This window comes from Agelaius tricolor, unplaced genomic scaffold (assembly GCF_023055355.1).
Source record: "Agelaius tricolor isolate 1412-34295 unplaced genomic scaffold, bAgeTri1.0.p SCAF_10, whole genome shotgun sequence".
Classification (NCBI taxonomy): Eukaryota; Metazoa; Chordata; class Aves; order Passeriformes; family Icteridae; genus Agelaius; species Agelaius tricolor.
The window spans coordinates 22,828,907-22,842,302 of NW_027269270.1; the positions used below are offsets into that span (position 1 = coordinate 22,828,907).

The 13,396-nt window shown below is 39.3% G+C and overlaps 1 protein-coding gene across 1 annotated transcript in view; it reads right to left on the minus strand.

The window, feature by feature from the left end:
- The window catches only part of CNTNAP5 (contactin associated protein family member 5), a 410,986-nt gene that overhangs the window by 40,855 nt on the left and 356,735 nt on the right, over positions 1-13,396 (minus strand). The window contains exons 16-19 of the mRNA XM_071435220.1: positions 8,830-8,957; positions 8,481-8,651; positions 6,189-6,407; positions 157-396 (exon numbers count right to left, since the gene is read on the minus strand). Coding sequence (XP_071291321.1) covers positions 157-396; positions 6,189-6,407; positions 8,481-8,651; positions 8,830-8,957 — 758 coding nt within the window. The remainder of the gene's footprint in view (positions 1-156; positions 397-6,188; positions 6,408-8,480; positions 8,652-8,829; positions 8,958-13,396) is intronic.

A 13,396-nucleotide genomic window follows, 5' to 3' on the forward strand; every position in this document is an offset into this window, starting at 1 on the left:
GAGGTGTTAGAGCCTGTTATAGCCATTTAAGAACACTGAAGGAAAAACTGATAATAGAACATCTTGAGATGTGGGGACATCAAGCTGATGTGAGCGAAACGGTGCAGTAATTCAGAGTTATTGCACAAATAGCTGGGATCAAAGCTTGCTGCCTACCCTCCTTGCAGAAAGGTCCTTCATAGGCCGAGTTGGTACAGTCACAGAAGTAACCATTATACTTTTCCACACATCTTCCTCCATTATGGCACAGGTTCCCATAACTGCTGCAATGTCCTGGGCATCCAGGTCTTACACCAGGTGTCATTTTAGCTCTCTCCTCGAGGTCAAGTTTCTGTCCATTTAAATGCAGAGATCGAATACATCCCAAAAAGCCCTTCTGTCTGGAAGCTGTTCCCCCTGAGAAAGAGAGAAAAATGCATTCATTGATGAGTCTGAACAGTAATCAAAGCCATGAAGTTCAATCCCATTCTGAAGTACAAATACAGATCCACAAATTTTTAAAAAATACTATATATCAATGCATACAATGGTAAAAGATGACAGATGGACAGCCCTGGAAACTAAAGGTGTCTCTCTATTTTTATGAAAGAACTAGAAAGCTGTACATGACACTTTCTTTTTGTCATTCTTCTCTTTTTTGGCTTATCTACTGCATTGTCTGGCATTGAAATCCAAATTCATTTAGGAGAAAGATTAGCTTCTTTATCTTATGTCTGCATATCACCAAATATGTGAGAAAACCAAACTGAAAATGTTGGGGTTTTTGGTGTTATTTGCTGCCTTAGTACAAACAACCCCCTAATCCCACCAGGAGGAGAGTTGCACATGCTGATGAGCCCAGATAGCAGGGATGAGTCAAGCTCAGCACCAGGCCCACTGGCTGGAGGGAAATGACTGGAGTCTGAATTTATGCATGACTGCCCAGCCTGATGTGTTGCATATCAATGGTTCTTGCAGGCCTGAAACATGAGTTCAGTTCACAGATGTGTTATTTAGTACAATGGTTAGACATAATTGCATTTCTTCCTGGAGACCAGAGCTGTATGCAAGAGGGCAGTTCAGTCTCTACGAGCTAACCAGCATCATATCTGTCAAAGGAAACTGCTAAAAGTGTTACAGTGAAGGCACTTTTCCATAAGAGGTAATTTCTGAGAATGATAATAATGATTGTTGAAGTTCTCTATGAAAATATGACCATTTTTCTTATCATACACCTTTTATTTTTGGCAGTTGCCAATGTTTTGCTTTTGAAGATACTGCAGTTTTGATTGCTGCTAGGAAATCTAATTCTGGTTCAGGAGTTATCAGCATTTGCAGATTCTTAAAAGCTAGCTTTATTGGTGATTCTCCTGCAAAAAGTAGTATGAAAGAAGTTATTATTCTTCTGTAGAAATTGGCTCTCTTTCATAATGTATGACTTAAGAGATTACATCACTTGATAAGCCCCAGCAGAAGAGCATTTGTTTTTATTCTATAAATTAATTAAAACAAGACTTCTGCAAACTAAAGAGAATGCAGTAACAGTCTGAAAAGGTCTGGTGTTCTACTACAACATTCTGTCAGACTTTTCTTTCTGGAACACTAATAGCAGAAATTCACTAGATGTGAAGTAAAGTAATTGAACTTTAGATAGTATGCATGAGACACATCTCTTTCACACACATTTTATGATGTCTTTCTCAGAGAAAGAAATATTTTCAAGTTCCTCTTTAGCCAGCTATTGTTTTCAGGTGAGCAAATGTTAGCTTACTTATTTTAAATGCCCTCTGAGGACAAGAATCAGGCTTTCTGCATTTGCTGAACTGCACACACAGTCCTTTTGTTTGGAGATTTTGACCCAAACAAAACATACAATACAGATTTTTCAGTAAAGGCAATGTAAGTAGAAATGAGATTTCTCCCTTTAAGGCTACTGGTTACTCTGTTTTCTTTTGCATTGGAGGCCACCACAAATATTACAAGGATGAATGACAGTTTCCTTGCCTCCTCTCTGCACACACACCAATCCCAGCTGTAACACACCAAAAATGAGTTAAAACTATTGCTAACTGTTCTATGAATGTCATGTTTATTGCACTACTCATATTCCTATTGCTCTCTAAAGCACTCGGGAAAGCCATGTAAAATTTCTCACTCTCCTTGTCTTATATTTTCTGGAGATTATAGAGCTTAACTCAGACCAGCTATATGAACCTAGACCCACACAGCATTGATTAAGCAAATCTATTGCTTAATTTGGACAGTTTTCTTCAATTAACTAGACTTAATCTTCATATATATTCCTGCAAAGCAAAGGAAAAACTGGAAACAAACACACAAAACTCTTCCCCAAATTAGGCTTTGTAAATTCTTCCAACTCTAATAGGAGCCTGATGGACTAGAGACTTTAATGGATGAGACCTAAATGTTTTATTCAGGAAAACATATTTTAGGATAAGCCTAAGGACCACAAGCATCAAGGTTAAGGGTGTACTTTTCACAGTAGAGGTGACAGTCAAGTGAGCCAAACTGTTTCCAGCAAGGTGTTTATGCAGCTGAATTTTTGTGAGGAGCCCTTGGGAAAGGAAGGGAGAGTCTGAGAGAAGGGGACAAGAAGCTCACAACAGAGCACTCACAGCATAGCTTAGTGACACAATTGGCTAAATAATTAACATTCTAGCAATGAGTTGAGGATTTGTTTTAGAAAAAAACAATGGACTTTTTGTCAGTAGAAGCTGGATTAGGGAGGCTGAAAATAAGTGTTAGGAGCATTTGTGTAACTGACACAAAGAAAAGGAAAGGGCAGAGAAGTATAGAATCATAATGAGGAGCAGGAGAACTTGCTATGGTGTTCCTCAGAAGACCTTGAAGTCACATTTTTTGGTCTCAAGCTGAAATACTTACAAAGCATACAGGATACACAAACAGTTAGGCATTAATTCCTCCTCTCGGCCTCCAAAATATTCCAAGATGTCTACAAATATTTTTAAAACCAACAGCAGTAAATAAGCTCCTTTTTTTCCTATCATTCCTTCTCTCTGTCTCCAGAGAAAGTTTCTCAGATGACTTTCTCTGGGTTATGTTGCCTTTGGACTCTCTACAACAGAGAGAGGAGATTCACCCAAGGATTCATTCCTTGCTCACTTCCTCCCAAGACAAAACCAGGAACACAAACACTTAGCTTTGCTAATTTCCTAAATGTACCAAACAAATACCACAAAAACTTCTGACTAAAGCTTTGTGCATCAGATTAATTTCTCAGGATTTTTATTTTGCTTCTCTGATGCTACCAGTCTGAGTTCAAACCCCATCCTCAAAGTGGTCTGGGAGGACAGTCTTTCCCATCCCATGATGGAGTCTTATGCTCATGCCTTCACCAGTAGGTAAGACAGGGCTTCATCTCAGACCACAACACAATGACAAAACTGCTCCAGGACCACAGGGAGAGCTGCACTATCCAAAACCATGTCACACATATGGGGGCTGAAAATGACTGTCCATTGAAAGGAATGGTTTTTGTCTGCCCCTTCTGACCAAGTCATTTGCTGAATTGGCTTGTTAGTGGACAGTTTGGTGCAGTTGATGTTACTTAGCATGCATATTTGTTTGGGGTCTGCTCCTTCTACTGTACTTTTTTCCCAAATTTACAGAAGAAATCTGGCCAGGTGCAAGGATATCCATGCTCTGACAAGATTATAATGCAGCTGGAAGCAGTTAGCACCCAAGATCCACTAAAAGAAAGTGAGAAATGGTTTTCTAACTCCTTTCTAACTGCATTAAAACCCAAGCTTGTTTGAGTGTAGTGGCAATCCAAAGTCATTTTTCTCTTCCACTTCACGGACACACAGAGCTATCTCAAAAGCCTGCCACACACAGTCATTAAGGCTGGAAACCCCTTAATCACTGTCAGTATGCAGAATACTGCAGAGACAAATATGCTGTGGATTATAGGGGGAGTAGGGAGCAATATTATGCGCTTCTGCTTCTTTCCTTTTTACAATGGTGTTTATACATTTATTTTTCAGATGGGTTAAAGCTCTCTCTGCATGGCTGAGGTATTAAATCAGTAGCTTTTTATTACAAGATTCAAATGAGACTTTCAGTAGAGACAAACTATATCACATCTGTGTATTGCTGGACTTCTGCCACCTTTCCCTGGAGCACCCGGGGAGAAATAGTGCCAGAATCAGGAGGCAACCCAGGTTTCCAACACTTCTGACAGCTCTCAGGAAAACTTAGCAAGTCACAGATAATTTTGGCCTTCAATCTGGCAGAGTTAAGGCCTGAAAAAGCACTCCCAAACTCATTTTTTTTCTGTCCCTTTTGTTCATGGTTCAGTAAAAGCATGGATGAACGACAGAATGCAACATATTTATTGCACAGTGAGTACTTTTCACCTCTTGGCTGAAATAAATACCCATATCCTAGAGTTTTCTGTAAACACTACAATCAGAGTACAATCAGTCAGAAGTCCCTGCTGCTATCAGGGACTAGGTTCCAACTTATTCCTTAAAGCATAGCTACATTCAGATGGGGTACAAATTCATTTCTCCACCAAAACCAACGGGACCTTTTTGGCAGATCTGCTCCCCATCCACTCAATCCCCAGCCTGTGGGGATGCTGATGCTGTTCTGGGCAGGTGCAGGGCTTTGTGTTTGTCTTTGCTCACAAGGGCTCCTGTTGGCACATTGCTCTGGTGAGGCCCTTAACTACCATAGATTTTCATTACACAATCCATCAGTTATGTCACTTTAAAACCACCAAGAAATTCACACAGGTAACCTGTTTATTTTGCTGAGGATGAGGAGCAAGCTTACAGGCAGATACTGCTTTTCAGATGAGAGATGGTAAACAGTTGATATATATATATGAAATATCTAATAGATGACCCATGATAAACCCATCATATTTAGTCCTTTAGAAAGAAACAACCAAAAAATCACAAAGTCTATTCAGTCACAAAATCTCTAATTTTCCTAACTGCAAACAATATGTTGGCTAAATTTCTCTGATGTTTCTAAGGTGCCTGGCAGCCCAAGCCTGCTGCCTCCAGGCCTGGCCTCCCACAGAACATGTTCTTAGGATCAATGTAGTATTTGAAAAACAAGTGATTAGCAGCATGCTTCATACCAGGAAACAGAAACCTTGCACTGTGACAGTCTTAAGCCTCCTTTCTGTGTATTTTCCTCTCCAGCTGAGTCTAACAGAGATCATTTTAGGTATAAATCAACAGCTGCGTTGGAAGGACTCCTGACATTGATGCAGTCACATCTATTTATTAACAGATTAATTCTTTATGTTCAGAGCCCAGTAATTACTGCACACATACACAATAAAAAGCTCAAATGAATAATGTGAAAGCTACTTAAGTATAAGGATGTGAATACAGAAGTAAACTTTATTAAAATGCATTGACAGATTGAGGTTCGCTACAGCATTTCAGCTAAGTAAAAAAATCCATTTGAAGGAAGGAATCAGGAGTTACCTGAATGGCCCTGCATAAGAACAGTTACATCCCACTCCATCACTTGAGCAGATTACTCAGAAAGACAGCATTTGAGTACAGAAAAGAGATAATTCCCTTTGTAACCCATTATCATATTATCAAATACAAAGTACTCCCAATCCAGGTTTCTTGTGCAAGTGCAATAAGTAAACAAAATATATGCAGAGATTTTTCTTCCCTCTTTAATTTTCTTTTTTCTTCTTTGAAAAATCACTTTCAGATAACACAGCTTTGACTGTGTTCATAGTACTCTCACTCATGGACTCTCTCACCAAATAAGGGTTTTGGTGGACATGCTTGAAGGAATAGAATTTAAAGACCATACTGTCATCAGGCTTTGCCCCAGAAACTTATACGAAAAATTTCTGACTTTTACAATGTGCCTAAAGAGAGAGGTCACATTTTTTACAACATTTTACACAGCCAGTGCTGCATAACAAGAAAGGTTGTTAACTCTTTGGCAATAAGTACATTTTAGGAGTTTGACCCCAAGAATACCATCAAGTATAGCTTGACGGTATTCTTAGACTAAACTATGGTTTGTGCTTTGAGTGTTGTTCATGTTATTCATGTTGCCTGTGCAGGAGTAGAAGAAGCAGCAAAATCAAGCCACCACATGCACGCTCAATGGTGAGATAAGAGCATTCATCACCAAACTATATGAAATAGTGTTATCTACAGGAACCCTTGGATTGTCCCTACCTACAAATAACTGGCTGTTGAGCTGCAGGCGGAAGTGTCCCTCAGCAGGGGCCTCCAGGACCTTCTGGGGGAGGTTGTCCACCTGCAGAGAGGTTTGCTTGAGGTTCCTCTCTGCCCGCACGTAGTGCCACTGGTTGTCATTGAGGGCTGTGGGAGACTGCACAGTGGCTTCTGTGGGGCCATTTCCCACGTCTATGGAGAAGGTGATCTCCTTGGGGGCTGCAAGAGATAAACAGATGTGAAGAGGAAGTGAAGGTCTGAACTAAATAGTGGTTTTGACATCAAGAAATCTTACATAAATATAGGGTCCATTAACTTTTATGTCAGCAAATAGTAGAGGATCATTTACCTCCCATCTCCTACACAGCAGCTTATAAATAAATTTCAGCCTGCAGCCTCACTGTTTGATCTCTGCTGTGATTAGGCTTGGTTGTGGGTACCCATCTTTTTTGCAATAAAAATCTCAGTGATCTAGAAATGGCACTTTTCTTTTTGAAGTAAAAGTGCTAAATGCTGCACAAAAGTCACACAATATTCCCAGAAGATTTTCTACAAATAATGCTAAGATGGGAGCAAGGATGAAGATCTTTCCAACTAGATCTTTGAAAATGCAGGTAATTAACCATTACATAACTTGGCTGCATGTGGTACAACAGAATACTAGAAGCATTTGTTTGCCTAATTCTGACCCAAGATGCACAAAAAAATTGATGGGTGAAACTACTCAATGGGTGATCCTAAACTAAAGCTGTATATGTAACACACATCTAGAAATAATAAGGCTCCTAGAAACAAGACAATAGTTGAAAAACAAAGCCACATAAAGGAGTCCACCTTCCTCTACTGGAAGCCTGAAAGAGGTTAGTACTTTTTAACATTCTTGCAACTGATTATTTTCCTCTTCCTAAAATTCTAAATGCACCACCATGGCCAAGAACCAGGTCCACAGATCACACAACCAGAAGGTTGTGGACTGAAAATTCCTAAAAACCTTGTTATTTCATGCCCAAAAAATTGGATAGGTCTGGTTTTGGAAGCTGCTTCTTAGATAGCTAAGATGGGAAATGCTCATAGGGATAGACAAAGATCTATTCTGAACCCCTGCATCTGCTAAGAAGTTGTTTCCTTTTGAAGCACCTGCTCCATGGAGCTTCCTTGATACAAGGCCTTTAGGCTGCAAATTCCATCTGGTAGCAAGAAGCACAACAACAAACTACTGATGAGAAGCCTAAGTCTAAAAGATTTTTTCCCAAACTTTTAAATAACTCATTTCTCTAGGAGTACAGATGTAAACACATCCAGAAGCTTTCACTGAACAATCCTCTTAGTTTACAGTATTTGTTATATTTGATGCCATTTTTACTTCTGTATCCCTGAGAATAAAATGCACTACACCCTGAAGTGCAACCAAATTGGACCTTGATGTGCAATTAACAGTAAATCACACCTCATTACCTTGTGATAATCCACCATGACATTTACCACTGGTTTAATGAATCAAAGGGCCTTGGGGCCCTGTTTTATTCAATTTTATTTTGGGGTTATTATAAGCATATTATCAGATGCATAGCACTCAGTTTGTTTTCCCTCAGCTTGACAGAATTTGGAATACACATGTCATATTTAATGTCAAAGCCACTGTACTCTTTTGTCACTAATAAATATTTGAAGTCATCACAAGAGGAGTGAGGCAAAATCTCACTGATTAAATTCCCTGCTATTTTCCTAATACACTGAGTAGCAGTTACACTGAACTCACTTAATAGATTTTGAAGTATTCAAGATCCATTACAACTGTGACTAACTTGTATTGAATTAGTGTCCTGTCCTTCATAAACTCACACCTAGTAGCTGTACCATACACCCTGAGTTCCTTTGAAACACTAGGGCTACATCAGACTGGGTATGTTACTGATATGGAAATAAAAATAACCATCAGAATGGTTGAATTAAATTTTTCAACTTTCAACTAGAAACAGCCTATAGGCACCAGTAGTTTTTTTTTCCTAAAGATATTTAAAAATAAATATCAGTGTTGAAAAAATAAATTCATACTCTTGTTTAAGAAAGATAAATCTAGCCACAGCAAGATTAAGTGTAATGATCAAGTCTATAAAGGGAAACTCTGACAGGAGGAGTAGGTAAGTCTTGATAAAAGAGTCTTTATGTCTCCATCTTATCATCTCCAGGCACTTCCAGCCATCTAAAAATTGCAGAAAATATGTCCTTCCCAGTTCTCTGCATCTGTCAAATTGGGCAAAGGCACCGAGATTTCGGAGCAGTGAAACTTACAGCTTATTTCAATTCGTATGAAGTCTTTAATGCCAAGGTTTTCCAAGAACACCCCGGACAGGGCGGTGGTTTTGAAGAAGAAGGAGATGTCCGCGCTGACCTCGGCGTGGAGCGTGGGGAAGTGCAGGTAGGAGGCCTCTGTGTTGAAGGAAGCAGCATTCCAGAACTGCCCTGCAAACACAACCCCCTTCTCTATAGTTAATTGGCACAGGACAGCAGCTGCAAGCTGCATGTGGAAAGCCACCTTTTATCAGAGAAACAGTCTTTTTGTAAAAAAATACAACAACAGCAACAACAACAAAAAAGGAACATTCTGTACCTATGGAAATTGAGAAGAGCTAGTACTCACTGTCTCCATAGCAACGCAAAGGGCCGATTTTCCAAGCAGCCTCAGAATTTGATCTGTTTGTGTCAGTGATCACAATCTGAGTTACAGGCAAATGGTCTTTGAAAACAAGGAGGCCAGTATCATTTGTCCTGGATTTTAATACACAAACAGAAAGAGACAGATTAACCACAGACAAACCCCCCAGCATTCCTCATGCAAGAGAATATTTAAAAGATGCTTACTTAAAGAACTTCTGCAAAATTACCTGCAAGAATTATGACAAGTACACACTGTTTGAGATAAATGTAGGATGAATGCTCCCATGTAGGCTCTGTGTTCACATGCAATACTGACCACTGAAGACACCATTTGGAAACATGATACTGGCTGGGATGGGCTGTAAACCTGCTTCAGCTGTGCAGAACTACTGTGAAGCTGAGGAAGAGCACTACCATGCTGACTAATGGGCATTAATGTAAACTAGGCTCTACAGGGTTTCCTCAGCAGGATATATTTGCTGTGGATCAGGTCTAAGTCCAAGTCTGCATTTCTGTAAAGTCAGCTGGAGACAGATAAGGGTGTTTTATGCTGGCTTTATGCTTTACCAGAGCAGGAAGAGGACAGGTGATGCCTGATCCAGCCCACCGTTAGTGAGGGGATGCCAGACAATTACTGATCCAGCTTCAAGATGGCTGGGACAGGCTGACCCTGCACACTGCAAAACCAGCTGAATTAGCAGAGTGAGTTTGGACTGAATCGATCCTTTGCACTGCACGCCGGGGATATTTTGGTTCAGCAACTGAAATACTCAAGGCAGATTTACTGCATTGTCGAACTTCTCATGTTTGGTTAGCTGGGCTTGTTCTTAGCTGTGACTAACTTACACATGGCTGCTAGAAAGGAAAAGGAAGTTTGATTCTTAAAGGATAATTTCTTTGTTTTTATTCTGAGTCAGCTGGACAAAAAGTTGTCCCCAAAATGCAGTGCGATGTTTCGTGGTAGGTCCTTAAGCCGACTGAGTGGCTTTGGCTCTGGCAGGGTACACAGATGTGCATTCATCCCACTGCACTTCATGAGCCCAGCTGAGTCCCCCAGACACCAACCCTCATCTTACCAGAGCAGAACTGCCCTTCTGAGGTCTCTCTCTATTGATTGATAATAGAGAGGTGAGTGCTAATGAATCTCCACAGTGATTTTCTCAAGGTCAAGGTTTTCTGTACATCTGGGCACATAAGTGTGGCAGAGCATCCTTCATGGAACCAAATCTCAATAGTTTTGGAGAAAGGATCTCTACCTCTGCACAGCCCAGCAGGGTCTGGACTCAACTCACCTGTCTGCTCATAGCTGAAAGACCACATCCTGCACATGGGGATGGCAACCCATCCAAAATGCCAGGAACCCCAGATTTATACCCACTGCTCCTCCAGGCAGGTGGGACACAATGCCTTGGGAAACAGGTATCACTGTTTTGAGTGCTGACACTGCCAGAGTCTGACATCCCAGGCAGGATACCAGACCTGCCCATATCCTCCTTGTAATGTCAACTTCTCAGTGTAGTTCCAGATACAGGAACAGACACAGACTTCTAGCAAAGAAACAATAATCAGGACAAACACTGCAGCTGTGCTCTGACACACAACCTCAAATGTTTGCTTGGCTAAGTGCTCTACTCTGATTAATGTTAGACAAAAATAGGAGCATTTTGATCTTTTTCATAAAGGCTGCACACATTGCATTTATTTTTCATTGCTTATAATTGCATGCAGCATAGTTAATTGTCTCATAATGCCAAGGGGAAAAGGAGAGGTACCCTCTTCAATGCTAACATTTTCTTCTTGCTCCAGTGGGTGTCTGACATGCAAATAATTACAGACAAAGTGCAGCAAGATGAAATTCCCAGGCACAAGGCAGAGTGAGGCCTTCAGTACAGACTCAGAAGGAAAACTATCATGAATGAATCAAAGGCACATGGTCTCTAAATCTCCTCAGTATCACACTCATAGCTTATTGTATCAATATTTGAAATTTAGGGTAAATACTCTTAACAGACTATGAAACTACTGTGACAAAAGCGAAATTATTTGAGTATTTCTTAGGAAGATAATTAAATAAGGCATTCCAGTGATGGGGGAAGAAAAGTAGGCAAAATGAATGAAAAAAAGGCAGAAAGATGCATAGTAATGGGACATGAAATATTCACTATACATGTGAGTAACTAAGGTCATGTTTTCCTTCTTAAAATAAATTTTTTAAAAAATTGAAAAAAATATTTAGGGAGGTTTCCTGCAAATTTATTTAAATTTTAAAAATGGTGCAGTCTTTTTACTAGCTATGATCAGCATTAAAATAAAAATCAGTATCTTTCTACAGCTAGCACTCAAAATATCTACAAAAAACCATGAAATGGTGACATTTTAAAGATATCTATTCCACATCTCTGAAAACTGCATTGCTTATTAGATATTCTGCTGTACTGCATGAAGTTCTTTTATATCAAATTTTATTACTGAATTTTTACTGCTTATATGCCAGTGTCACAGTGAACTTTAGTAGCATAGCTCAAGTGTGAGAGAGAAATATATTCTAGAATTAATAAAAATCCTCACTTCTTTGTTAATGCCTTGAAAACTCAATCAAGCTTCTCTTCAAACTCAAAAAGCACATTTTATGCATTTTGTTCTCTCACACATGGAAAAAAACCCTCATATCATGATATGTATTTTCACACAAGCAGACACTGAAATAAAACCTATCAGAAAAGCATTCTGTCCTTCAGAGAACATGTCAGTGCGAGGAACAACATACCTATTGTTGCAGCTAATTATTATTATTTCATAGTAGGAAATCAAGTTTTTGGTGAAAGATCAACACCTAAGTGATTTCAGCTAAGAAAAGCAGAAAAGAGAGTGGAAGACATTGTGAGTGTTTCAAATTCCTGGTATTCCTTAAATTGAACTGATTTCAGACTCCATTTCTCACAAAGCACCACAATTCCTCTTCTCTATGTGCTACACCACGGCAGCCTCTCAAATACAACGTATTATTCCTGAGAGAGGAGCAAAACAGCTTCGTGTACCTGTACAATAACTTCCTGGAGGCACTGCTGTGGCACTACAAAATACAAATATACCAGGGTTTGGACAAAACATTTGAAATTTTGCCTGAAGGGGGCTTGGGGATCATTTTTCATCTACTACACTTTTCAAATAAAATCTCTATTTTCTGATAAAAAGCATCTGCACTCTGATGTGCAAATACATGATTTTGTCTTTTAAACAAAAGTAAAACCTTGTTATGTTAATATTTTTGTATTTGTTCCCAGAGCTCCTTTTTACTTTTATGTATTTTAATTTAGCCCTTCACACACATGAAACCTGATTATATTTGCTTTTCCACAGCTGCTTCTCAGGTTAGCCACTACTTTTTTTCTCCTAAGTGGATTTCACATTGCACTCTGTGGCTGCTTCCACCAAGCACACCCCTTGTAAGTTAAGTCCTGATTTCACAAAAATCAAGGCTGGTTTTATCACTTTCCTGAAAGGAGTCCTCTGCTCACCAGAAATGGCATGAATAAATTAATAACTTTGGAAGTCAAGCTCGTGCTTACTGGACTTGGCACTCGATTTGGCACAAAACCAGATGAAAATCTGAATGTTTTGAGGGTGGAAACAACACTCAACAAACAGATGTTTTTCTGAGCTCTTTGCATAAAGGATAGTGTCAATTTGTCTTTCCACAAGCAAACCCAAACCAAACAAATCCAATAATGCCCTTTAAATTAAATCACTGAAAAATTGTTGTTTATGGGTATTAAATACAGTTGGACGTCATTTGTTTATCCACATCTGAAGATTAATGCCTACATCTACCCAAAGGTCTTCCTCAACAAGCTGTGAGCAAGTCACATCAAATCAAATGCTCTATGTATGGACCAATTTAAAAAAGACAAAAATAATTTGCTACTAAAGGTGATAGTGCAGCAGCTGGGTCTTTCAAGATGTAGTAAAGGCAGACTCACACGTAAACGACAAATAACTATTTGGATGGTAACTTTATGAAACTATTTTTCTTCTTCCTGGCTACTACTAAAAGTGTGCTCAACAAACCCTTGCTCGATGGTGTTCCAACAGTGTGAGCCATCATAAATTGCTAATCTCTAGGTAGCCATTTCCATATTTTTTGTAACAGATGGTAGAACAGTGGTGCTATTAAATATAATTTATTCTCATATGATCCCCTATTGGTATATTTTTCTCTTGCACATTAATGGAAACTCTGGTGGGATCTGAGCCACAGTAGCTCAGATATTCAGCACAGATTTTCAGGAATACCATACATATGGGGGAAAGAATACTACCATCAGCAGATGGCCAGGAAACTCATAAGGAATGGGCCTGTGATATAGGCTTCCATCAGGAAAATTTTTGAGGCCTGTGCAGGATATATCATTAATAATCCAAAGGAATATATTTTAATTGCTATCTTACCCATGAGCCATATAACCAAAAATGCTTTACTGGGTAAAATAATGTACATTCATGATAAACTAAAAAACACCAGCACAAGGGGACATACCTAACAGTTGAAG